The sequence below is a fragment of the Delphinapterus leucas genome, chromosome 16 (genome assembly GCF_059928025.1).
Source record: "Delphinapterus leucas isolate spDelLeu-1000000601 "Yukka" chromosome 16, BTC_Dleu_Yukka2, whole genome shotgun sequence".
Lineage (NCBI taxonomy): Eukaryota > Metazoa > Chordata > Mammalia > Artiodactyla > Monodontidae > Delphinapterus > Delphinapterus leucas.
Genome location: NC_143144.1, coordinates 5,597,029 through 5,623,702, shown reverse-complemented (window position 1 = coordinate 5,623,702; position 26,674 = coordinate 5,597,029). Strand labels below are relative to the sequence as shown.

General features: G+C 52.4%; 1 protein-coding gene across 1 annotated transcript; it reads right to left on the bottom strand.

Moving 5' to 3' along the window:
* Window positions 1-1,036: 1,036 nt before the first annotated feature.
* Window positions 1,037-25,182, bottom strand: CAPN9 (calpain 9). The gene is given in 11 exon segments (XM_089898411.1): window positions 1,037-1,101; window positions 4,382-4,498; window positions 6,318-6,396; window positions 6,936-7,004; window positions 7,792-7,856; window positions 12,456-12,580; window positions 14,583-14,668; window positions 16,791-16,874; window positions 17,791-17,933; window positions 17,936-17,958; window positions 24,827-25,182. Coding segments are annotated over 11 exon segments (1,212 nt in total).
* Window positions 25,183-26,674: the final 1,492 nt, after the last annotated feature.

The following is a 26,674-nucleotide window of genomic DNA, read 5'->3' as shown; positions in this document are numbered from 1 at the left end:
CCCCGCCGCACCTTTGGGCAGAAGAGTGTCTAACCAGCGCTCTCAGACTTTAGTGGGTTTAGAAATTACTGTGTATCCTGCTAAAATGAGAGCTGATCCACTGGGTCTGGAGTGGAGCCTGGTTCTCTGGATTTCTTTTTTTGCTTTTATTTTGTTGATTTCTTTTATTGAGATATAATTGACACGTAACATTGTGTAAGTATAAGGTGTAAATGCATTGATTTGATCCATTGATATATTGTAAGATGTTCACCACCGTGGCGTCAGCTAGAGCCTCTATCATATCACATCGTCATTTCTTTTTTGAGGTCAGGGCAATTAAGATCTCGTCTCTTAGCAGCTTTGAAGTTTATAACACCATACTGTTGACTGTGATCACTATGTGGTACTCTGCATTTCTCATAAGCTCCCCGAGGTGATGGCCATGCCGCTGGCCCACAGACCACACTCTGGGCAGCGGGGGAGGGCTATCCGCTCCTGGGACCCCTCATCCAAGCCTCCAGAACTGACCCATTCTCTCCCCTCCATCATTTTTGCTGTGATCAGCCCCTGCAACAGGTAAAAGTTGTGTATTCCTTAGGGGCTTTGAGGTGTGCGTGCATGCGCAGAAACACACACACACGCTCACCCCCCGCCCCCCGAGAATCTCGAGACCCACAGGACAACGTCATGAACAAGAAGAAGTGAACTTCGGAAGGCAGAGGGCAGGAGGCCGCGGAGCCCATGTGGCAGAAGGAGGACGGGACAAGAGGGCAGGGTTTGCTCGCTCACTCTTCCAGGGGATTAATCTCTCTATGCCTCAGTTTCCACCTCTGCAAAATGGGGATACTATTAGTCCTTAGCTCAAAGGGCTACTGTGGGCTTCTACTGACTGCTACATGAATAGTGCCTCACAACTATTAGCAATATTATTATTATTATTATTACCCTGAGGGTAGATGTGGACCCTCCCATGTGATCATGCATTCAGCCAGCATTATGGAGTGTGGGCTGGGCCTAGCCCTGGCTGGGTCCCTGAGCGGAAAGTCTGGCTGGGTCATACCTCATTTATGTTGAAATGAATGAACTCCTTGTTCTTCGTGCCGAGGGCCTGGAACATCCCTGATGGGAGAGACACAAGAAAGGTATCATTGCGGAGAAGTTCCTTCAACAAGCTTAGCTATTTTCCCATGGCCAAGGGGCCTTCAGAGAGGCTGGTGGAGAAGCCGCTCCATCTGTTGCTAAGAGGTGAGCATCTTCTAGGGCGGCGGCCAGACTCAGGTCCCCTGAGCGGGGTGTCTCTCAACTGGGGGAGCCTCTGGAATTCCTGTGATGGCAGAAGCCGGTGGCCTGAGCACTGGGGAGTGGGTCTCTTCATTTACTGTATGTGGGTCAGCCGGCCAGCTCGTGGACCCGAAACATCTCCCCTATCTTAACTGTTGGGGGCTACAGAGCCCTTGCGATCCATGGACCTTCTCTCCAGAGGAAAAAAAAGCACGTGTACACAAAGGTTTGCATGAGTCTTGAAAGCTGTTGAGTCTCTGCAAGTCCATTTTGAGAAGGTGAGCGCTGGTGGCCCCACACGCAGGCAGAGCTGGGGTAGAAGAGAGCCCGTGTGCCGCGTTGAGTAACCCGAGACAGTTACTTTCCTCTCCTGGCCTCAGTCTCCCCATCTTAGTCCAGGTGGTGGAACCAGTCCACACTGGCTTTACCTGAGCCTCACCCGGGACCTTTAAAGTACCCCAGGAAGTAGGAGGGGCTGCCACAGAACAAAAGAGACAGAACCCAGCAGCCACGTGCAGTGAGTAGGTCCTGAGGGGACCTGGGGAATCTCAGTGTGGACCGGGGCTTAGAGGATGTTGAGAACTCACTGAGAATTTTGTGGGGGTGCGAACGGCATGACGATTATGTTAAAAAGAAGTCTCTCTGATAGGGATGTTTACAGACAAAAGGACCAAATTTCTGAGATCTGTTATTAAATAACTCAGGAAAAACAGTATGCTTTAGGGGGTCATGTGGAAAAGGTGAGCAAGGTGACAAGTGAGGCTGGGTGGAAGGCGCTGGAACCACTGGGGAATTTTTATAAAGATGATGCTGTGTTGCCACCCCCTAGATTCTAATTTAATTGGTCTTTGTAGCCTGATCATTAACAGTTTGGGATGCTCACCTGGGGACTGTCATGGGACAGGGTTTGAGAGGCACCGGTGGAGGGCACACGGGGACCGGTTATTATTTTTTTGTTTTGTTTTTAAACATCTTTATTGGAGTATAATTGCTTTACAATGGTGTGTTAGTTTCTGCTTTATAACAAAGTGAATCAGTTATACATATACATATGTTCCCATATCTCTTCCCTCTTGCGTCTTCCTCCCTCCCACCCTCCGTATCCCACTTTATACTTAGGTGTATGAGCAAAAATTTCTAGAATAAAGTTAAAATCAGCCTGGGGTAAAGCCCTAACTTTGGGATTTTTAAAGTTCTCCAGATGGTGAATCTAACATAAGGATCCTAGAAAACTGAAGAACAGAGAAAATCAAGGAAATAAAAGTTGGTTCTTAGAAAAGATCAATAATATTGATATGCTTTTAGCTAAACTGACCAGTGATGTTCAGTTTTGAGTGTCTTCTCGCTAGGATTCCTCAATTATAAGAACGAGCTGAGAACCCCCTGCAGGAAAGGACTGGGCCTGAGGGGATTCAGAAAGGAAAAGGGCAGTTGAGAGAAGAGAAGCTGCCAAATCTCACTCTCTCGAGGTCAGCTCTGACTGGCCTGTAAGTCTAATAAGCGGCCGCCTTTGAGGAGGCTGTTTCTACAATGCACCTCTCATTAGCTCGCACTCACACCCAGAGAAAGCCTGGGCCCTGAGGTCACCGGCCAGGCCCTGCAGGACCTGCCCGCCTGTCTCAGACCATCATCCCCATCAGTCATCATGTGTACCTTGCTTGTCCACTCAGTACAGCTCTCTTGGAGCTTAGAGTCTGGTGGAGACAAGCTTCAAATGAGTAACTCCGTGTGTTCTAAGTGTCCTGAAAGAAGCAGCTGGAGCTCCCCACTGTGGAACCAAGGAGCACAGACTTTGCCTTGGTTTAGCCAGTGCCTGGAAGTCACCCAGTAAACATACTTTAGAAAGTGCCAAGCAGGACTGGCTCCATAATTTGTTGTGGGACCCCTTGTTAAAAAAATTATTAAGGGGCTTCCCTGGTGGTGCAGTGGTTAAGAATCCACCTGTCAACGCAGGGGACACAGGTTTGAGCCCTGGTCCGGGAAGATCCCACATGCTGCGGAGCAACTAAGCCCATGTGCCACAACTACTGAGCCTGTGCTCTAGAGCCCGCGAGCCATAACTACTGAAGCCCACACACCACAACTACTGAAGCCCGCACGCCTAGAGCCCATGCTCCGCAACAAGAGAAGCCACAAGCAATTAGAAGCCCGCACACTGCAAGGAAGAGTAGGCCCTGCTCGCCACAACTAGAGAAAGCCCGCGTGCAGCAACAAAGACCCAAAGCAGCCAAAAATAAATTAAAAACAACAACAACAACAAACTCTAAAAAAAAAAAAAAATTATTAAGATTCAAGGGACTTCCCTGGTGGTCCAGTGGGTAAGACTCCACGCTCCCAGTGTAGGGGGCCTGGTTTGATCCCTGGTCAGGGAACTAGATCCCGCATGCATGTTGCAACTAAGAAGTCTGTACCCTGCAACTAAAGATTCTGCATGCCGCAACTAAGACCCCGTACAGTCAAAATAAATGAATAAATAAATAAATATTTTTAAAAATTATTAAGATTCCAGATGGTGACCCCAGAGCGTGGGCATCCGGGGGGACACCTGCACAGCAGTCACCCTGGTGTTAAGTCACAGGCTCTGGATGTGCTTCGTTCAGCTTCAACTGCGTGACTACCCAGTGAGGGGTGGGTGGCTATGAACTGCAAACGCTAAGGACCACCTGTACGTAATCTCTCTCTCTCTCTTCCTGGGCTAACAAACAGATCTTCTTTGAGACAATCGGGTCAGTGTCTAGGGCTTTTGTAAACACAAAGGGATGGAGAGGGAAGAAGGGGGGCGGAAAGAGGTAGAGAGAGAGAGAGACTCCCGATTCTGTGCCCTGTGATGGGATCTGACCTTTCTTCTGATTCGCGGCAGAAGCCCCATTCCCACCCAGCTACCCTCCCACAAAGACACTGGGAGCGGATGGAGGATGACGGCACCAGGCGCACTGCAGAGAAGACGTGCACACCCACCCCTCGGCTAGCCGCACATGGCACACAGATGGCAGGGCGTGTGGCTCAGCCCGCCTTTGCTGCAGTTCTCAGCAGGTTGCCCCTTACATGCTCCTGTAAGGTGATGGAGGGAGGTGTGCTCTCCCTGGGCTCAGGAACACGCAGCCCCCCGGACACTTACGGCTTGCAGTCTCCAGCCGGACCAGGCAGTTGAGGAAGTCATCGAAGCCCAGTTGGCGCTCCTGGTCTGCGTACCTGAGAACGATCAGCTGCAAGAGGGGAGAGCTGAGCTGGAAGCCTGCGGGGAGAGGGGGAGGATGGCCGCCCTGGCTGAGCCCCACAGGTGCGCCTTCAGGGGCACCAGTCGGCCCAGGGCTGCCCCAAGGAAGGGAGCCAGTGTCTACCCGGCACCCATGGCTCCGATGCAGTATGACAGTGAGCCTCTGTCGGGGGACATTGGGGAACCCACAGTGTCACTTGGTGAACCTTCTGAGTTCGCCAAGTTCAGGGTCTTGGCTTTGACCTCACATCACCCATAGGGTCTTGCTGACTTTTCAGGAAGCCTTGCTTGGGAGAACTTGATCCTGGACAGTGTTTAAGCCCCAAGCCTGGTGCCACCCTCTGGTTCTAGGGCTCCACTTCCAGCTCCCGCTGGCCCTGGGGGGATTCCAGCCAGGACACCCGCAGTAAGTGTCTGTTTCTCATGGGCATTCTAACCCAGAGGTGTTGGGGGCTCTGGAGACCGAGTTATGCCGCTGCCCTCAGTGAAACACCCCATGCTAGGCTCATTCACACACGCCCACAATGGAGCGAGAACCTGGGCCTGGGTGCTTTGCTTCCCTTCTCTTTGCTCATTCGACCTCTTTGCTCATTGGTCGAATGAGGAGTTTAGAGATGGTAACGCTCCTTATAGATTCAGCACTTAAGGCTTTGATTTCTAACCAGCGTTGCCTTCTTTCATTTCAGCCTGCATGCTCCCTTTCCAGGAAATGTTTCAAATATTGCTTAGAAACCTGCCCAGGGTCTTCCTGTGTCCTCGTTCCCGATTCCAGACCAAGAGGGGGCCAGTCCAGAGGAAGGACATGGTTTCTGGAGCCTGCACAGTGGAGCTGGCTGGGGGCAACACCCAGAGTCCTGGCGTCTGCTCTGGGTGGGGCAGAAAGAGGGCGGGGTGAGGGCCGATTCCCTCCCCCTCCCCAAGCCGGGAAAAGAAGGACGTGGCCACACCTCCCTCTCTGAAGGGCTCCCTTTTCCCCCTGCTCTGTCCTTCTGCCCTAGAAACCAGGTCCGCAGACCCTAAGAAGATCAGGCCCTTCTCCTCTGTGGCACTCTCCACATTTGTAATTAATTTCGTTTCTTTGCCATCACACAGGACCCGAGCTGGTCCTGATTTTGTCCCATTATCATACCATGAAGCTGACAGTGTTTCCCGATGTTTATTTTACTTGGAAGGGAACCAGATTCCAGGCTTTGGCCGGGCCCAGGGGTATGTCTGTGAAGCCTGCTTTGTGAGAAATGCCTTGTGGCCTGGCGGGGTGTAGGCTGCAGTGGCCGTCCTATGCAAAGGACAGCTGAGCCCCAGAGACTCGGACTGCCCTGGCAGGGGCTGCCAGAGGGTTAGGAATGCCACCTGGAGCCCATCCCTCATTCAGGAAATGGGTGTAAACGACAACGGAATCATTGGTTTGGATTCAGTCTGCTGGTGACAAAGCCAGAGACGGGCCTCCGTGGCAGAGGGGTACACGAACTCTGTGTACCCCAAACCTGACCCCAAACCATGGGATGGACATGCCCTGCCTCTCTGTGTTAATCGCCATCTGAAAGCAGAAGTTAAAGGTTTGGGAGCTTGCCACCAGAGTCGTGTATAACTCTGCTTGGCCAGAGAATTGGCCAGAGGCTGAGGCCTCCTGGGGTCAGGCGGAGTTCAGCCCCAGTGGATGCACTTTAAAGATCCCTGATGAGACTGAACAAGTCCTGAATTTGAGGCTGGGCCCTGCCCTTAAGAAGCATCGATTCTGGTCAAAGTCCAGCCCCCTCCCTGGGCCACGAGAGGTGAGTGGCTGCCACAGACAGCACCCGGCACGCAGACGGCTTGCGCGGCCCAGGCTTCCCTTTACCTGTGGCTTTCAGGGCGGTCCGCAGCTCGTAGGGGGACACGGTACCAGATTTGTCAGCGTCAAACTGAAGGAAAAGGTTCTGTAGGGGGAGAGCAGAGGCACTGAGAATGCGGGCACGCAGAAGCCCCCGTTGAGGCTCCTTTGATGGCAGTCATGGGGTCCATGCAGGGGAGAGACTCCTCTCACCAGGTGGAAGGGGCAATGGTAGGCTTAGGGTCTCCAAAAGTGTGGGTCCCTTTGTTTTCCTTTCATATTGGGTGGAAGCCCTGCGGTACTCCCATAAGTATGGGAAGTAAATATGGGAATTCCATCTTGATTTCCTCCCTTCCACCTTTTCAAACACAAATCCTCTGGTCGGCAGCACCTGGACCTTTAAAATCCCCTTCTGGGACTCCCCTGGTGGTCCAGTGGCTAAGACTCTGTGCTCCCAATGGAGGGGGCCCAGGTTCCCTCTCTGGTCGGGGAACTGGATCCCGCATGTATGCCTCAACTGAGACATGGCTCAGCCAAAATAAATAAATAAATATTTAAATATTTAAAAATAAAATAAAATAAAATCCCCTTCTGCTCTAGGCTTGTACAGTCCCCTAGCAGCCACGCACTGGCTGGGTTACATACTGTCCTCTTCTTCAGCTTGTCCCAGAACACTCTGAATTCACCAAACACTAGCTTCCCATTGCCACTTGTCTGTGCAAGTGAATTAAGGAAGAAAGGAAGACGTGAGCATCATATCACCCCAAGGCTCCTGGGGCTGCAGGGGAGGAGGGCAATGGGCTGGCATGGCTGACATGTGTGACACAGACTCAGGGCTCTGAGAGAGGGGGTTTAATTATTAAGCCATGAATCTCTGAAGAGGGGGCATGGCAGGGGTGAGGGGGGATGGCAAAAGAAAGGTTGAAAACACACATATGAAGAACTCTTCATTGCCCTGGACAGCACCCCAAAGTGGCAAAAAGATTCCCAAGTCCCTTCACAAACACTCCCCCACTGGCCAGTCTGTGCCTCTTTTTTTTTTTTAAAATTTTTGGCTGCACTGGGTCTTCATTGCTGCGCGCGGGCTTTCTCTAGTTGCGGCGAGCGGCGGCTACTCTTTGTTGCGGTGCACGGGCTTCTCATTGCGGTGGCCTCCCTTGTTGTGGAACATGGGCTCTAGGTGTACGGGCTCAGTAGTTGTGGCTCGCGAGCTCTAGAGTGCAGGCTCAGTAGCTGTGGCGCACGGGCTCAGATGTTCCGCGGCAGGTGGGTTCTTCCCGGACCAGAGCTCGAACCCGTGTCCCCTGCATTGGCAGGTGGATTCTTAACCACTGCGCCATCAGGGAAGTCCCGTGTGCCTCTTGATTTTGTTCCAATTCTAGCACCAGTGTCTTCCAGGCTTTGGTTATTCTCTGTGAAGAAGGCTCTCCACATTCTAGGAAAGTCTGCATTAGAGAAGAACACTTAACATCTTTTTCTGCCTGCATATTTGGAAGGATACGTCCATTAGAGAAATGACCTTTTTACAGGAAGTCAGGCTTAGCTTCTCGAATTTGATGTCCCTTTCTGAAATCACACAAGAAAGCAGAATTCAGTTGACCCCTGATAAGATAAACCTATTTCCATCTGCTGAAAGTCCAGTAGGGTGGTTAGATCCGGGTTGGTGAGGGTGGTGATGTAGTCGCTCTTCAGATGCTGGTGAGAGTAGAGCATGGTCTTTGGGGAGGAACATTTGCAAAATATAAAAAAAGCTTTAAAAGCTTTAAAAATGGGGATATCCTTCCACTCTTTATCGGAGTTTCAAGAGTCCCAAGCAAAGAATTATAAGTTAAGATTTTTATCATCAGGTTATTTGTAATGGCAAAAACTTAGAAATGATACAAATGACCAATGGAAGGGTATGGACAACAGTTTATGTCCACATGATGGATTATTACACAATCCTTAAGAATCATGCTTTAATTCTTAAGATCATTTCTGGGGAAATGCTCATAAAAATAAAGTTTAGGAGACAGGGTTTAAAATTATTGGAGAAATTTGAACACTCACATACTGCTAGTGGAAAGGAACAGAAATCACTTTAGAAAATAGGCAGGCTCTTAAGAAGCAAACATAGAGTTACTATTTAACCCAGCAATTGTCTTAGCTATACACCCCAGAGAAATGAAAACACATGACCACATAAAAGCTTGTACACGAATGTTCATAGCAGCATTATTCATGATAACGAAAAAGGGGTAACAACCCAAGTGTCCATCAATGGATGAATGGCTAAACCCTACCTGGTATATTCCGACAATGGGATATTATCCAGCCATAAAAAGAAGTGAAGGAGTCCTGGCACGTTACAACGTGGAGGGACCTGGAAGGTGTCAGGCTAAGTGAAAGGAGCCAGTCAAAGAGAAGCACATTTTATATGATTCCTTTTATATGAAAAGTCCGGAACAGGCAAGTCTATGGAGACAGAAAACGGATGAGTGCTTGCCAGGGGCTGGGGGTTCGGGGGAGGGTAGTAAATGCTACTGGTACGTGGTTTCTTTCTGGAGTGATGAAGTGCTCTGAATCAAATGAAAATTGATTGTGGTGATGGTTGCACAGCTCTATGAACATGCTAACATCCACTGAGTTGTATATGTTATTTAAAATTTTTTTTTATTTTTTATACAATTTTAAAGGTTATTTTCCATTTGCAGTTATTACAGAATGTTGGCTATATTCTCTGTTGTACAATACATCTTTGTAGCCCGTCTTACACCCTATGGTTTGTACCTCCTATTTCCCCCACCCCTGCTTCCCTCTCCTCTCTGGTAACTGCTAGTTTGTTCTCTGTATCTGTGAGTCTGCTTCTCTTTGGTTATATATTCACTAGTTGGTTGTATTTCTTAGATTCCACAGTATTTGTCTTTCTCTGTCTGATTTATTTCACGTAGCAGAGTTGTATACTTCAAATGGGTAAATTGTATAGTATGCAAATTAACTCTCAAAGCTGTTAATTCAAAAATAATATTGCATCTATAGTGTAATACCTACTATGTGTGTACCTATATATACAGAGACAGACACACACCCACAGACTACACATTTGGTACATAAACACATACACAAAGACACACACATATATGTTAAAGTGGTTATGTATGGGTAGTGAGATTAGCCGTGATGTTTGCCTCTGTCATTAGGCTTTTCTGCATTTTTCAGAATCTTTTACCATAAACTTGAATCATTAGTGTAATCAAGAGACGAGCGGGCTTCCCTGGCAGCGCAGTGGTTAAGAATCCACCTGCCAATGCAGGAGACAAGGGTTCGAGCCCTGGTCTGGGAAGATCCACATGCTGCGGAGCAACTAAGCCCGTGCGCCACAACTATGGAGCCTGCGCTCTAGAGCCCGCGAACCACAACTACTGAGCCTGCACGCCACAACTACTGAGCCCGCGTGCCTAGAACCCGTGTTCTGCAACAAGAGAAGCCACCGCAATGAGAACCCAGTGCACTGCAAAGAAGAGTAGCCCCCGCTTGCCGCAACTAGAGAAAACCCGCACACAGCAACGAAGACCCAATGCGGCCAAAAGTAAATAAATAGAATAAATAATATTTTTAGAAAAGAAAGAAATGAGCAATGAAAGCTATTTTTAAAGTCTACCTAACGTCAGCTCTGAAAAGCCAGTCTGCAGCTGGGAGGAGCAGGGGCTCTGGGGGAGCTCGAGGCGGCAGGCGTCCGTCACACGTCCCTTGTCCCCTCCATGGGAGTCCTGGGGTCCCCGGGGTGCAGGTAGGGGTAGTGGGTGTGAGCACGTACTTTTTTTTTTTTTTTTTTTCGGTACGCGGGCCTCTCACTGTTGTGGCCTCTCCCATTGCGGAGCACAGGCTCCAGACGAGCAGGCTCAGCAGCCATGGCTCACGGGCCCAGCCGCTCCGCGGCATGTGGGATCCTCCCGGACCGGGGCACGAACTCGCGTCCCCTGCATCGGCAGGCAGACCCTCAACCACTGTGCCGCCAGGGAAGCCCCAGGAGGAACACTTTTCCTTTGAAGTAGGCGAAATGACAGCACTGTACTGCAAATGAAAATGATTCAGTGATGGAGAGGAGTTCATAAATGAGAGAGGGGAAAGTTTGGGGAGTATGTCCTGGGAGGAGGGGCGGTGAAAGATAAAAGTGGAAAGAGATTGGAAAGGCTTTAGTGTCAAGATTCCCAGAGGAAAGGCTCCAGATTCAGAGTGCTGACAGTTTTAGTGTCACACATTGCCCGGGCCAGTTTCAGCCCCAGGGGTTGGGCGCAGCTCCTTTTGGAAGGGCAGTCATGGTGCAGGGCTTGACCGTGGGCCGTGCACAGGGCACTCCCTTTGCTGGGTCTCTCCCTGGGGGTTTCCTCATTTCCTCTGCCCTGTTTCTCCTTCCTTCTGGGCCTGACTTTCCTTCCACTAGCTTGACTTCACGTAGCCTCTCAAACTCTGTTTCGCCCGCCTGCTCTTATTTGGCAATTCATGGGAGAATCCGAATTCCAGACCTCGCTTTCTTCGGGTTTGTTCTCTTCATGTAACTCATCAACCCTGTACAGTACTCAAAATTCAAGGTTGATGTGTGTCTAAGGTCCAATTCAACAGCTTGTCAATCTCTCAAACACCCTGATTGTTTTCCACAAACTTCTTCTACTTATGAACTCATGGTTCCTGAGACAGATGGCTAGCAGGACACCAAGTTCACTCACTAGGCGGGGCCTTCCAGCTAGTGGAGGATGAAAACGGTGGCGTGTCTTAATTCTGGGTCAAGGCTTTTAGGAATTGGGGATATCTTCTCCAAAGGTTTTTTTGTTTTTTTCCCCCTCTTCTGCTGGCTTTCTGCAGGTGACTGTGTCACTCCAGAGGATGGTAGAGCCACACGAAGGATGGAGCTTGAGTCCATCCTTCTGCATGGAGAGAGCCACCCACAGAACAGGAATGCCTTCCTGGACGGTTACAATGAGTGAGAAATACACTTGATTGCGTTTGAGTCTATACATTTTGAATCTACTTGTTACGGCAGCTGGTGCTACCTGGGGTCACTGGAAGTGTGGAACCACCATAACGGAATCTAAAATATGTGAGCCAGCTTAGCAGCTGGGCAGCAGGATGAAAGGGACTATTGGAGCTGGAAAATAGATGTCCATGTTATTAAGGGCAAAAATACTTGCCACAGTTGTTGTCTGGAAAATATGTAAGTATACTGAAGCCAGAGCAAATGCTCACTGACGCTGCGCTCGAGGGGAAAAGAAGGGAAGAAACTGGAATATTAGTCACTGTGTGCTAGTTTTTGCATGTTGTATTTAATAAGGTGTCATAAAAAAGAGATGAGTTCAGGCTAGAATGGACTGGTTTGAGCACATGAAAGGGAAGAGAGCTAGAAACCCAGGAATTGTGGCCGTGGGACTTCCCTGGTGGCCCAGTGGCTAAGAATCCGCCTTCCAACGCAGGGCACGCGGGTTTGATCCCTGGTTGGGGAACTACGATTCCACGTGCCGTGGGGTATCTAAGCCCACGTGCCACAGAAGAGCCCGCGTGCCACAACGAAAGATCCCTCATGCTGCAATTAAGATCCGACGCAGCCAAAAATAAACAAATTTAAAAAGTATGTATTTCTTAAAAAAAAAAAAAAAGAATTTGTGGTCTTGCAGGGCTGGATGCACGAACTCTTTCTGGACCCGACAGGAAGAAATAAGATCGAAAAAAGCCTCCAGAGATGAAGGCCCATTAAAGTTTTCAGTTAAACAGAGATTCAGCCCTGTGGAAAGTCCAGGTTAGGAGTGTTTCCTTCCCACTTAGGTCTGTAGTTTTAGATGCTCTCAGGTAAAAGTTTTCAAGGGTCCCTGTGACCAAGCTGGGCACGGAGGGAGTGTACCTGTGAGCGTCAGGGCTGCCTGTCTTCGAATTCACGTGCAAACGGGGATGATGGAGTGCTCAGAGGAAGGAGGTTGGGCCGGAGACCAGAGGCTCAGCCCCATGTTTTCTGGATCGCACTAACTCCCCTGGGCCTCTTAAACCTGTAGATAGGGTGAGTCCCCCAAACGTGACATTACATTCTCTGCCAGCCTGGGTTTTGAGAAAAATGGATTTGATTTACCAATAAAATAAAAGAAAATAGAAGAAGAAGCAGTGTTTCTTACACCTAAGGGCAGTGAGACACGCTCACACCTGTGATGGAGTTAATGCGGAAAGGAAAACGGAGACAAGCACCGTACCAGAACTCCCCGTCGTCTACAGCAGTGTGGCACAGGCACTTTTGCTCGGCTGGGCCAACGGAATGCCACTCAGAAGAACTAGGGGTGAACAAAGCCAGCATTAGGTACAAGGTCACGGACGGCAATGGGGACAACACTGGCCTTGGGGTGGGACCTGCCCCTCCCTAGGAACCAGGGTCCACATTATGTGGGGAATGGATCCTGATCGGGGCCCTGGAAATGTGCCAGTGGGTGGAAAGGTTGGTGGGAAAGTACATCTCCAAGTGCAGCTGATGCAAAAAGGCCCTCAGGACCACTGGACCCTCCTCCACGGAAGATTCTCCTGGGGCCGTCACAGGGAGTTGAACATGAACAGGGTGGCAGAAGGAGCCCAGCGAGCAGCCACAGCGGGCTGAGATGTGGGACCTGGAACACGCCCTCTACCTCTCCTCTTGGTTTACAAGCTGACACTTTGAAGAGTGGTGATAATACCTCATGTTCACGCGTGCTTGGCATTAAACATAGCAAGTACCTTCTTTACAAGACCGCGCTAGGAAGCCCGGTGGGCTTCTGCCAGGTAGACGAGCCCGCCTATGGGCAAGAAGCCTCAGGTGCACAGCGCCCATTGTCCTGCAAACCCAGGAGTTCCACCTCCAGGTGCATGGAGTTTCTGTGACCCCCATGACCACCTCTAAATAGTTCAAATTGAGTCACCACCACTGCGGTGCTGTAAGTGATGTGTCTGCCTCACCTACACCCTGTAGGCCTTGTCCTGGATGGGGGCGGGGAGAACTCAGGTAGAATATCTCTGCAGTCCAGGGAAGAGCAGTACCCAGGGCCCCTCCCCGGACACCCCATGGGCCTGGGGGAGTAAGCAGCCCCTTCAGCCCTGCTCTCACAGCAGGCAGGGTCAGTGTCAGGGATCGGCTTGTGGACCAGCTCCCCGTTACCCCAAGGCCGAGTGGGGTCAGAGGGCAAGCTGGTGTCCAGCCTCGAGCCAGCGAAAATGCACTTCCTTTATTTCTCCCTCTGCGTGTTCCCCAGGAGGGGGAAAAAGGGTTCGGCCCTTTTACACACCGCAATCCCCGAACCGAGAGACTCCAAATCTATTCACCGTAGGAAGCAGTGTCATTAATGTGGGTTTATCTCTTTCTCTCCATTTCCGACTGGAGAGGGAGGCTGATCTCTTCCCTCCTTTGATGGGTCTGAGGAGACAGAAGCCCGGCAGACGGCAGGGATGGTGGCACAAGCCCCGCGATGGGGCCGACAGTCAGGCCCGGGCTGTGGAGTCTGCTTAATGAAGCCCCCAGCACACCGACGGCCAGGGGGTTGGTGCCTCTGTGGGAGCCGAGGACAAACGCTGCCCCGTTTCACTGAAGCTCGAGACTCGCTGCCAGGCTCCCTGGGGCCCTCCAAGCCGTGGGTGGGCAGGAGTGGGGACGGGTTAGGGGGCCCTGCCTGAGCTGGAACAGCCCCCATCCCAGTCACCTAGGTTGTTCCCCGGGGAACGAGGAGGGGACACATACAAGACAGACAGCCCTCTCTGTATAATCGGGGGCCATATAAATAGCCCAGGTGGCTGCTCTGTGATGGATGAATTTCCTGCTCCGCTCCCTCTGTCTCACTGTGGGCCACCGGGCCTCTGGCCAATGGTCAGTGACCATGAGAGAGAACACTTTAGCGACCTGCTTGGCAATGTTTCAGGGATTCTCACACCTAAAGTACTCATTGCCACCCCACCTGCACCCAACACACACACAAACACACACACACACACACACACACACGAGCTCTTCATCACTGGGATGAAGCCTTCACCATACCATAGGATTTAAAGTTCCCATGGGAGGTAATACAGTCACTGACATAATACAACTCTGTGAAAGGTAAAGGGCACAGTGAGTCTTCAAGTTTGAGAGCGTGGAGGGCCCGAGGGCAGAAGTAAGGTCCAGACGCAGGACAGGACCCTCCCTGAACGGGAGCTAGGAGAGAACTATAGTCAGGCTTCCCCCTCTTCACACGTGCACAAGCCAGCCCTGGCCTCGTACCCTGTGAACCGTAGGGAGGTGGGGATCTGTCAGAAGGATGGGCGGAGACTGACCTGTGGCACCAGAACCCAGTCCACTCAACTTGGCCCCAAGGGTTCCGGACTCTGATGAGCTCTGTATTCTGGCCTTGGAAGTTTACCTAAAAGGGAAAAGCGTCAGAGAAATGTGAGATGCTAAATCCATCTGTGAGCTCCAGGGTGGGTTCTCTCCAGCTGAGGCTGCCTTTTCTGAAAGCCTGTTGACACACTCAGAACATGTCAAAACTCATCAGTTGTTAACTAGCCCTCAAAATTTCCTAATTCCGATTGAACGCGACGTTACGTTCATCACCCCAGAATGGTTACGTCGCATCTGGGAAACAAAGCGGAATTGTAATGAACAAGAAGTGAGTCCTCAGGAATCTTCAAACGAGTGAGTTTCCTCTCTAGGCTGGAACCCCCCAGAGGCAGAGGCCGAGTCTTATTTCTCGTGTATCTTCAGAATCCAGAAATCAGTGGGTCTAACACTGAGTTTTCTTCATCCTTAGCACCTGACTCCCAGATGAGCAGAATATAAGCACATGCTGGGAGTTTAAACAACCGCAATAAACAGAAACCCACGACTGAGTCTTCTAAATCCGATCTTCTCCCCCTTTCAGGTGTCACATGAGGGTCTCTGCTGCCACACTGAGAGCCCTTGAGCCAGTACAGAAAGAGGACTCAGCCCTCAGGCTCTGCCCAGAGCAGGAAAGTGCACCAATGCATAGGGAGGTTTTGGGGGTGGAAGGGTGAGAGTCAAAGACTTCGATTCATCAACGATCCAGGAATTTTAGTTCTCGGAACACTTTGGCATAAATGTTCTCTTTTTACGTGCAAAATCATTTAAGTGAGTAGGACCTCTCCAGAGTCCAAGTTCGCCATGAAAGAGGTTCATTCGTTGAAATGTGTGGGGAGGTGAATTCCTTACAGGTGGAGGGGAAGCAAACGCAGTTGAACAGAGTGTACGATGGGAAGGTTTCTGCCATCTCTTGGAATAACATTTAGAAGATCTGACATCAGGAATCACAGGCCTGCTCCAGTGAATGATTGGAAGGCGTGTGTAGACAGGGAGGGGCGAGGAGGGAGCTAACACTCCAAAGAGTCCAGCTGCCTCTCCCTCTAGGACACATTGCTCACGCCGCCCGCTGAGGGGGAGGGACAGGCTCCCTCTGCACCCCGTGCTCCCCACTCATTTGGAGCATGTCGCTCAAAACATGGCAGCCGCTGGAGGAGACCGGAGGTGCCCAGGTCCGCTACCTACTGGGTTTGAGATTCACCCAAGTGGGGCACGGACTTCACTGAACTTGACCCTGCAAGGGCGCCACCCTCTGCTTCTCATCTCACTTTCTCCCCTCCTCTCTCCCGTGCACTCCTCCAAACAAAGCACTCACCGGAGTTACAGTGGTGCCATGTGGGGTCTGGGTGCCCCCCCCCCGCCCCGGGGATTAGTTCCACCCTGAACTACAGCTGCAGAGAATAGCTTGTGATGGTTAATTTTATGTGTCAACTTGACTGGGCCATGGCGTGCCTAGATGTTTGGTTATGCATTATTCTGGGTGTGTCTGTGAAGGTGTTTCTGGACGAGATGGGCATCTGAACTGGTAGACTGGGTACAGCAGATGGCCTTCCCCTTTGTGCGTGGGCCCCATCTAATCAGCTGAAGGTCCAAAAAGAACAAAAAGGCAAAGGAAGGGAGAATTTGTCCTCCCTGCCTGACTGCCGAGCTGGGACTTTGGTCCCCTTCTGCTCTTGGGCTGGGACTTACTGATTCTCCTGGTTCCTAGGCTCTTGGGCTGGGACTGGAACTCCACCACTGGCTCCAGCTTGTGGAATGCAGGGCTTCTCGGCCTCTATAATCAGGTGAGCAATTCCGACTACTAAGTCTCTTCACATACAGATTTAGCCTATGGGTGCTGCTTCTCTGGAGAACAGTGACTATGACAGGACTGGTGTGGAATCAGGGGAGAAAAGAACAGAAAAAACAAAGACCAGGTTCTTGCAGCTGCTGACCAAGTTTATACTGTGCCGGCCTCACAGGTCGCTCTCTCTCTCTCTTCTCTCTCTCTCTCTCTCTCTCTCTCTCTCCCCTCTCTCTCTCTCTTCTCTCTCTCCCGTTTGCTGTTTTGAATTCCAGCCTTTCTTTTTTGGATGAGACATCCTCTGTCATGTCCAAAACTGCAATGCGCTATATAGGTTTATGAAGCCTGTCCCCACACCCTGTCAACAGGGGTCCCTGTCGCCTACCTGGTCAACGCCCATCACTGTGTAGGCATGACCCCTAATGAGACCAAAAGGTGTCCGGGCTTCAGGTTCTGCAGCATTTCTGATCTAAAACAAAAAAGGAGCAGTATCTACGTCAAACCTTCCCCAGTTGGCCAGACACAGCTCTATGTCTGGCGCAGTCCCTCCTGCCCCCTCAGGTGAGGGCCCTGTGAGTGGGCGTATAAAATGGGTACACGGGAAGCCCCCTAAGTGGTTAGCAGTGACATACAGCGATTCCCAGCCTCTTCCCAGGGTGGAGGCCCCTCGTTCTCTGCTTGGACTTCACCGAAGAGCTGACATTCTTGCCCCCAAACAGAAAAACCTGACCTTTCCCACCACGTGGCAACAGCAAGGGACAGACACCAAAGAGGCAGTAAGAATAATATAACCCTATGACATGCAATTCTATGTCACAAACTTGAAAAAGTAGAGGAAATTTACTAGCAAAGGATAAATTCCCCAGGATAATCCAAGAGGAAATAGAAAAGTTGAATAGGATTCAAAAAATAGATGAGGTTAAAATCACATGCGTGTGTTTGTATGCATAAAGAAATTAGAAAAAATGCTGTTCTGTTTCTATCCACGGATATATTTTTTCATGATCTATGAAGTGAAAGAGACAAGTTTCAGGAACGTGTATAGTAAGGTTCCATTCAGTAAACACCGCCCCCGAGTCTGTGCATATACGCGCGTGCCTGTTGCATGAGCGAGGACAGAGGCGTGACGGACACCCGACAGGCGTCCCGGCATGGACCGGGGGAGGGAGACAGAGTTTTGCCCTGTCCATCATCTCAGGATTCTTCCACCTGATACAGCAAGGGCGTCTTACCTCTGCAACTCGAAAACCATTAAACACAAACGTTTGTTTTAATTAAAATAAATAAGCATTGCCCCCGCCCCCCTGCAATGTATGCCTCTTCCGTGGGCAGCCTGGCATCCGAGCCTAGAACAGTGCCTGGGATGCGGCCAGCCAGCGACTTACGTCAACGGAGCAGCCCACCAGACAGCCCCTCTTCAAGGCCTTGTCTAGAATCTCAGAGAAGTTCCCGGGAGCCTCCTTGGTTGTGAAGGTCTCTGCCACGCCCGCGGTGAAGTCCTCTATGGCCTCGATGGCGCTGCCCCCTTCAGAGCCTCGTAGCTCCCGTTCAGCCTGTGAGGGCGGCAAGAAAGCCTGGCAACGGCTGCAGGGAACAAGGATTACCACTAGGTGGCGCCCCTCAGCCAGAGTTTTTCTAACCAAGAACCACCTCCCGGGGCTCGCCCCGGCTGGAGGTGTGGAAGAACGTGGGAAGCAGGGATGGGGTTTACTTGGAGCTCTGAGGAAACCAGAGATGCTGAGAACTCTGTGAGAGAGGCAGTGGGTGTGGTGGTAAGGAGACAGGCGGGGACCTGGGACCCTTGGCTGCGGGGCTGCCGTGCTGGCACCTGGACACACCTCTCCTTGAGCAACAGAATACAAAGAAACTGTATGGGACTAAAAATAACCACGTGCATGCACAGTTGAGACAAATTCTGGACAAAAGAGACCAAGAAAAATAACCAACTGCCACTTTTGAAGAGCCGCGAGCAAAAGCAGGGCACTGCGCACGCCCCCCGCACGCAACGCCACCTAAGGGGTGGGCAGACTGCCTAGGCCACGCCTCCGGCCCGACCCCTGGACGCACCCGCTACTCTCACCCCGTATAAGGAACAAGCTCGCCGCCCCATCCCCCCAGGGGAAAAGGAAGCATGTTGCTTGATCTCGCTACCCCCTGCTGTAGCAGGGGCCCCCATAAAGCCTTGCCTGACTTTCCTGCCTGGCCTCTGATCAGCCTCTATTGATTAAGGAGGCCGAGAGCCCGGGTTCCTGACAGACTGCAGGTCCAAGTGTCAGTTCCCCCGCTTACAAGCTGAGGGATGCCGTTTTCACTCAGTGCTTCAGTCTCCTACTTTTCAAAATGGGGTTGCACGCCTCCTCCTGGGGCTGCCGTGAGGTTGCAATGAGCCTCCCCTCGCCTCACGTGGAGTGGGGCCTGAGCGTGAAGCTGTTAGTTGTATGAGACCGAGAGGGAGATGGAGGCATTTCTCTTGCTTTCTGGACCCGTGTAGTCCCAGCCGCTTTTCTCTCTTCACATCTTTGATTAATACGGTTGTACATTAACATCTTACATCGGTGCGGTGCATTTGTTACAGTGACTGAACCAGTACGTCATTGTTATTAAAGTTCACACCATATTCACGTTTCCTTAGTTTTCACCTAACGTGCTTTTTCTGTTGGAAGATCCCATTGCAGGATCCCACATCATCACGCTTAGTCAAGTCTCCGGAGGCTCCTCTGGCCCGTGACAGTTTCTCAGGCTTTCCTTGTTTTTCATGACCTGGACAGTTTTTTTTTTTTTTTTTTTTTACATCTTTATTAGAGTATAATTGCTTTACAACGGTGTGTTAGTTTCTGCTTTATAACAAAGTGAATCCGTTATACATATACATATGTTCCCATATCTCTTCCCTCTTGTGTCTCCCTCCCTCCCAGACCTGGACGGTTTTGAGGCACTGCCGGTGTTCTGTAGAATGTTCCTCAGTTGGGATGTGTCTGCTGGTTTTCTCACGCATAGACTGGGGTGAAGTACCGTTCTCAACACGTCGTAGCGAGCATACCTCGTGTCTTCATGACTTGTCACTGTGGATGTCGCCTTGATCACTGGTGGAGGTCCCCTGTCTGTCATGTTTCTCCTCTGTGAACTTCCTCTCACCCCCCATTACTGTCCTCTTTGGAAGGACTTAGGAGTGGGGGTCATGCTAGACCTCCTTGAGGGCAGAGAGTCTACATAAATTCCCCGGAATTCTTCTATGTGAAAGATTTGTCTCTTCTCCCCCGTTTATTTATTCAATGATTTATTTACATCAGTATGGACTCATGAATATTAATTTTATACTTTGATTTATAATCCAATACCATTTTACTTATTTTGCTGCTCTAATTGTTCCAGCTTTGGCTACTTTCGGCTCCTTCAGTTGGCTCCTGTGTCCCTTTGACATAACTCCATCACTGTGTGTGTGTGTGTGTGTGTGTGTGTGTGTTTAAAGCACACACACACACATTCATTTCCTGACACTGCAAGATACTCTAGGCTCATCTTCTGTATTTCTTGCCCCAGTTCTACAATCAGCCTTATCTCCAAGGAGCCCTGGTTCCTTTGATTGGAGAATGGTGTTAGAAACCAAGACCTGAGAAGTTAAGAGTGCTTGTTGCTATGGGATTGTCATTGTTTCTAGGCCCTCTCAGCTGATAAACAAGGAAATAATACCTGTGTACTAACCCATGAGTGACGCATATACTCATCAATGTGTAACCATCTCTATTCAACTAAACCTGAGTTCATACTGAGGTCCCCAACTCTGACACACTACCACTTATATCATTCTAGCCTCCTCCACCAGACTTCTTCGTAACCTCTCACTCCAACGGTGAGAAACCTGGCCTCCCCCATCTGCTACCCATTTACTTAATTGTCCAATTCAGTAGATATGTATAATGGTATCAGAATTGTTGTCCTGTACCCCACGAGAAACACCTTAACCAGCTAGTGTACAGTGCTTGTGTACAATCTCTCTGTCCTTCTTTCTTTCTTTTGCCACGTGGCATGTGGGATCTTAGTTCCACGACCAGGGATGGAACCCTCGCCCCCTGTATTAGGAAGCGCAGAGTCTTAACCACTGGACCACTAGGGAAGTCCCAATCTCTCTGGCTTTCCATCTCACAGACTGCACTCATTTCCAGAGTTACTTAGGTCAACGCCTTTCTCGCCTACACCTTCAATGAGTTTGTTTCATAGATTTGTAATACTATTAGATTGTTTTGTCACAGGCTGCTTTTCATTCTGGGATTCCTTTATCCTCCTAGATGATTTTTAAGTTCATATATATTAAGGTTCACTCTTTGTGCTGTAAAGTTCTGTGTGTCTGATAAATGCATGGTGTCATATATTCACCATTACAGTATCATACAGAATAGTTTCATTGCCCTAAGAAAGACCTCTGTGCTCTACATATTCATCTGTGTGTGAAGGGGCACTGCGTGGGAGTGTCAGACGCCCATGTGCCACGTGGCACGTGTGCTGACGGGTGTGGGTGCCTCCTCTGCTGAAATGTGTGACGTGTGTGGGCATGTGGAGTGCGCGGGCCCACGCGTGTGCCCCGTGTGCGCTCCCGTGCGTGGCGCTTATGCCTGGGAGTCCTGCATATGAGTGTGGGCCCCAGAGGTGTGTTTGTTCGTGAGAAATGCTGTCTGGGGGCTTGAGGACGAGGGTTACCTGAAACCACCGTCCTGTGAAGGGAGGATCAGAGGGGTCTCCACAGACCTGAGGGGACCCCAGACTGCGGCTTGGGGACCCGGGGAGGGAGGCCAGCCTGGGCACCAGCAGGTGGACTGGAGGACTTGGGACCGAACGTCCAGGAATGTTTGCTTTCAGGGCTGTACGGTTCACCTTGTACCTCATTAGGGGCTCAGCCAAACACACAGACTTTTCTCTATTAAGTACTTAATTTACGAAGGGAAAAGCCGCATTTCTAACAAGGCTGGAGAGGCTGGGCCCTACGACCCACGGCTGTGCACTGATCCTGGCTGTGTGCCCAGGGCTGTCGAGGCAGAAGGGGGCACGGGGTGGGGGAAGGGGGACCTGGAGCACAGTGGCCTCTGGGGGGAGGGCAGCCCCAAAGGGAGCCCCACTGTGCAGGGAGGTCTCGGCCATGTGCCATGGTGCACGCAGGCTGCCAGGGGCTGTCAGCCCAGGCTCGAGGCGGGACCGGGGCCTTCAGGAGGCCTAAGAGTCAGCAGGGAATTGCATGGAAGACGGCAGATGGGAGCAGGCAGACAGGAAGTCGGGGGGCGAAGGGAAGCCGAGGCGCTTGTGAGTTGAGGGGCTCGGGCTGCAGGCGCAGAAGGGAGGCCCTCGGCTGCACTGCACCCCGGCTGTGTCCCCATCAGGCCGGGAGACGCCCCCCCAGATCCACAGCCCTCCCCGCGAGGCCTGGGAAGGGCTCACCCCCGGGCGACCTCCCCTTCCTACCCCAACCCCAGGCCCAGGTTCCCCCTCGGAGCCTCCTTGCCCCGGGCTCCCGGGGGGACGAGGCGCCTCTCCAGCACCCCCGGACGTCCTCTGACTTTCCTGGCTCTGGTTGCTCTTGGGCACCGCTCCCCGGCCCCCAAGCAGAGCTGTGTTTGCCAAGAAGGTGGTGCTGGCAGAGCGCCCGCCCCACGTTCCCACTGGACAGCCAGGCAGTCGCTGCTGGGACACACAGCACGTGAGGGCCGAGGAGAAAGGCAGACAGCGCCTGAGCCACGGAGGCTCCCAGAGGGACGCCGCGACTCTTCCCGTGGCACTGCTGCCCTGGCTGACCCCGTCCCGGGGACCCCGGGCTCTGTCCTGCCAGAGCAGCCTCAATCCCCACCCGGGTCCTTGCCTCAGACTTCACAGACGTGTGTCAGACGGGATGCAAGGCCCCTGCCCTCCCTGAGTAGGAGACACGCAGAGTGTGTTTCTGGGACTGAAGACAGAGCGGGTGAACGCAGCCGCAGACCAAGCAAGGGGCAGAACGGATTCTGAAAGTGAATGCAGGAAGGACAGCTGCCCAGTTATGATACATCAAAGCGGAGCGTGGAGGGGCCCGAGGTGTCAGGTTTTTGGGTGGGAGCCTCGCCCATCATTCGGGGCAACACTGAGCAGACGTCAATGTTAAGGTGAGCACCTCCCAGAGCTGAGGTCTGGGGCGCTGGAATCCCTTGGGGGTCCCGGGGGCCCTCGTTCCAGGAGGGCACAAAGACGGTCTCCAGCCTGGCCTGTGCACATCACGCTCTTATCGTGGAGCAATTTCAACTTTGGCAGAGAGAGGGCGAGCCATAGGCTCCAGAATGACGCCTGAAGCCAGGGGATGGCCATGCAGGCTGGAGGGTGGGCGCCCTCCTGGACGTGGGTGACGGCGTTGGGTTCCAGTCACACCAGTGGCCGACACTCTGGGGCAGTGCCTGGGGAGGTGCCCGGCTCTCTCATGTGCTGCCTGTGCACGTCAACCATCAGGCTCCAGCTTCTCCTTCGCTAGAACGGGGAGAATGACAATGCCCGGATTTTAGGACTGTTTGGGATTAAATGAGATAATCCTGGAACAGTCAGTGTTGGCCGGTCATAGTAACTGTTGGCTGATATCATTGTTTAGAAGGTGACAGAAGGTGCTGGAAGCTGAGGTGCAGTGGGGTATGGGATGAATGAGGGCCTGCCTCTCAGAAGGCTTGGGCGCCGAGGAGGGACACGGGCAGGTCATTACATTTAAACAGCATGAGTGCTGAAATGGGACGGCCGACGGTGCTTCAGGCAGCCAGGAAGGCTTGGTGGGCGAGGCCCCTGAACAACAGCCCAGATTCCCCAGGCAGAGCAGGGCCTCCCAGATGGACAGGGCGTTCCGACGGGAGGGTCCGACCGCGGGGAGGGGCGGCGGGTGCAGGGCAGCCTGGGGACAGGGGCTATGTGGGAGCCTGGGCCTCACTCCTGGCTAATGCTGAGCTCACTGAGGGCGCAGAGCAGGGGACGGCAAGGCCCCTGGTTACAGTAGACGTGGCCTGACGGGCTGCGGCTGGAAGTAGGGAGACCAGTTAGGAGGAAAGGAAGAGACTGGAATTTCTCAGAAGAAAGGCTGAGCCATTCCGTGATCGCCTTGTCATACTTAGGAAAATACTGGACAATCAGAAGTGGCTTACTCCTGAACCAGGGCAGCATGGCATATAGATGTGCGCTCACACGCGCGTGCACACACACACACACACAGTCTACAACGGGAAATAGCAGTAAAGAGCTAACCACTGCGTGGGACTTCCCTGGTGTCCAGTGGGTAAGACTCTGCGCTCGGGGAACTAGATCCCGCATGTGTGCCGCAACTAAGGAGCCTGCGTGCTGCAACGCATATCCCGTGTGCCGCGACTAAGACCTGGCGCGGCCAAAATAAATAAATAAATTAATTAATTAATTTTTTAAAAAGAGCTTACCACTGTGTAAATAACAGCTTATGTGTGCTTTGGGCCCGGCCCTGAAGAGGCCGGAGGTTTTCGTGTTTGTTTGTTTAAAGTAGACATGTTATATGTTTACAATATCGCCATTATTTGAATGTAGGGAGATGGTGAGGTCGACACGGTGCTCATGGTGAGATGGGATTCAGAGCTGTTGCAGTAACAGCAACCGCGATCAGAACAACAGCCGTCACTTGTTGAGCAACTTCCGTGTGCCAGACGTCGGACCTACGCTGGTCGTTAACGTTCCCACCTTACAGGTGGGGAGACTGAGGCCTAGGACCACGGTCAGGGGTCAGGTTAGCGGCAGGGTGGCACCAGCACTCAGGGTCTCCTCTTTGGGCCCGGCACCCTTAGCCTTGCCCACAGCGTCCTGTCCCCACAGGAGCCGTTCCCAGACCAGCACCCTCCCTGGCGGAAGGAGAGCCAGCCGGCGCCCAGTCAGAGGTCGAGCCCTGACTGATCCAGCACGGCAAATATCGACTCCTGGTCCCAGGCACCAGCTGGGGCCACGTGGGACCATCACCTCCAGACTGCTGGTGGCGGGGGGCCTGCGGGGACACAGATGGTGGCTGCCCTCCAGGAAGGGAGATGGTTTGGGGAGAGAATCCCTGCTTCACATGACTTCTGTCCATCGCACAGGTCCTGAGTGCTCGCTGAGTGAGCTTCTGTCCACTCTGAGCATCCTAGGCTCTGGCCAGAAGCCCCTGAGCACCTCGGGCGCATTGTCTCAACGTTAGCGCAAGGGATCTGCGGGGAACAACCTCCCACCCGTTTCTGCGTGTTTGCCCTTGGGCTCTGGTGGGACATGTCACCTGACACTTCCGGATAAAGCTTTGACTTCCACTCACCACCTGTGACAAGACCCTCTCTGATCCTGAGTCCCGGGCCTCGGTGGGGAATCATGGAGCCAGACACCCTGGCCACCACCCAGAGCAGCCAGTTGCCCCCCGAGCATCATTCCTGCCTTCAAACCGCATACCTTCTAGGGGTCTCAGGAGATGTGCCTAAGTCCAGTTTGTGCATAGCCCACGCCTCCCAGGCCATCCTTCCCTTGATGCCCCCTCCTGGGCTGCTGAGCTGCACACCCCCTGTCTGTTGCCCATCCGCCCTGGCAGCACTCACCCCCCGCCTTTTCCACACTAAGGGGAGCTGGGGCCTCTCGCTGTAGAAGAGAGAGGAGCTGTTGGCTGGGAAGTCTGCATCCTCCAACAGAGCGCCCTTCTGCAGGCATGCCTGCCTCAGCTCCTCCAAGCTCTGGCCCGAGGAGTGGGTGATACGGGCATCCTTGGGGGCGGGGGGCTCCTGAGGTCCTGGGGCCCGGTAGAGGTAAGGCATGGCTGTCCTCGGGCCAGCGGACTCGGGGTCAGTGATGGTGGGGAGAGGGGAGATGCAGGTGCCAGTCAAAAGGAACCACTGAGGCAACACTGGGCTAAGTGGACCTTGGCCTCCGCGTGCTTTCCTGGGAACCTTCCTGTTAGACGGAAACGGGGCACACCCTGACGGCAAACTGTCACAGAGCCCTCTGCCCTCCCAGGGGATCCTGTAGCGCAGCGGGAGCTCTGAGGCTGAGCCGGGTTTGGGCGGAGACAGCGCTCTCTGCTTAATGCACGGGGGAGCCCGGTGGGAGAGAGAGGGTGGCTTTATGGCAAAAGAGCACAAGATACCAAACTGGTCCCGGAGGTGGCAGGCAGCGTGGGCTTTGCTGTGGGGAGAGGGCACAGGGTGATCTTCAACCACCTCAAATCAGAGAGTCGCCGTGTTCTGTAGCTGGCAGAGAACTTAGTGAATCGCAATAATCCATGCTGCATGGACAGCTTTCTCACAGCCTCCCATTTTGATTTAGAGCAGGGTTGGCAAACTTTGTCTGTAAAGAACCAGATAGTAAATCCTCCCGGCTTCGTGGGACGTATGGTCTGTGTTGCAGCTACTCAGCTTTGGGTTGTAGAGCAAAACAGCCACGATGCTGTGCGAACCGAACAGCGAGGCTGTGCCCCATCCGCTGGATGGCTCTGACCCCCGACGTGGGTGCACTCACAGGGGACATCCGCCCCTCCTCCAGGGCAAGGATGCCTCTGCCTCCATCCTTCCTGGCAGCTGGTCTTGGAAAACAGTTGCAGAAGCAGACATCATATTAATGAAATTCCTTGCCCTGCCAAACTCTACAAACAGGCTGTCACGTTTGAGAAGAAATGATGTTCTGGAGCAGCAGTTTAGTAAAAATCTGAGCGGCCGCGTGAAGCCCCGGGGCTTCTAAGGGCTTCACCGTGGAGTCAAGGGGTCTGGAGTTAATAGGTGTGGTTAGAAGCCTGTGGCCTGAGTTTTTACACGACCCCCAATTCCCAGGAACGTTCACTTGCCTCCACATACTTTCTGTCCAGAGAATCCTGCATATGGTCTACAGGGATGTACAGACACTGAAGTTGGGGTTGGACTCTCAGATTTGCCTGGGGTGACCTTGGGCAGGGCCTCTTTGCCCCGGTTCCTCAGTGACTCGGATGACGGGCAACTGTGAGGGCCGCGAGGGGCGGCTGGGAACAAACAGCCGGCAGGGTCCACGGGCCGGGTCAGGAGCCGCAGGTGCCTCCTTCCCTGTGCTGTCTGTCCCCTGCCCTGCCCTAGACACCGGATCTCAGAGCCCCCTTCTTGAGCCTCTTTTGCCGCCTCTAGTAAGGCTTCTTATGTTTCTTTGACCACACCATAAAGGATTCTGGAATAATTCTCCGCCAGAGGCAGTGGATCTGCCGGCGTCTTGTAAGACAGCTCTGTTCCAGGTGATTAAGGAGAGCAGCCAGGGAGACAGATGCAGCAGCGTGAGGCCCATCCATTT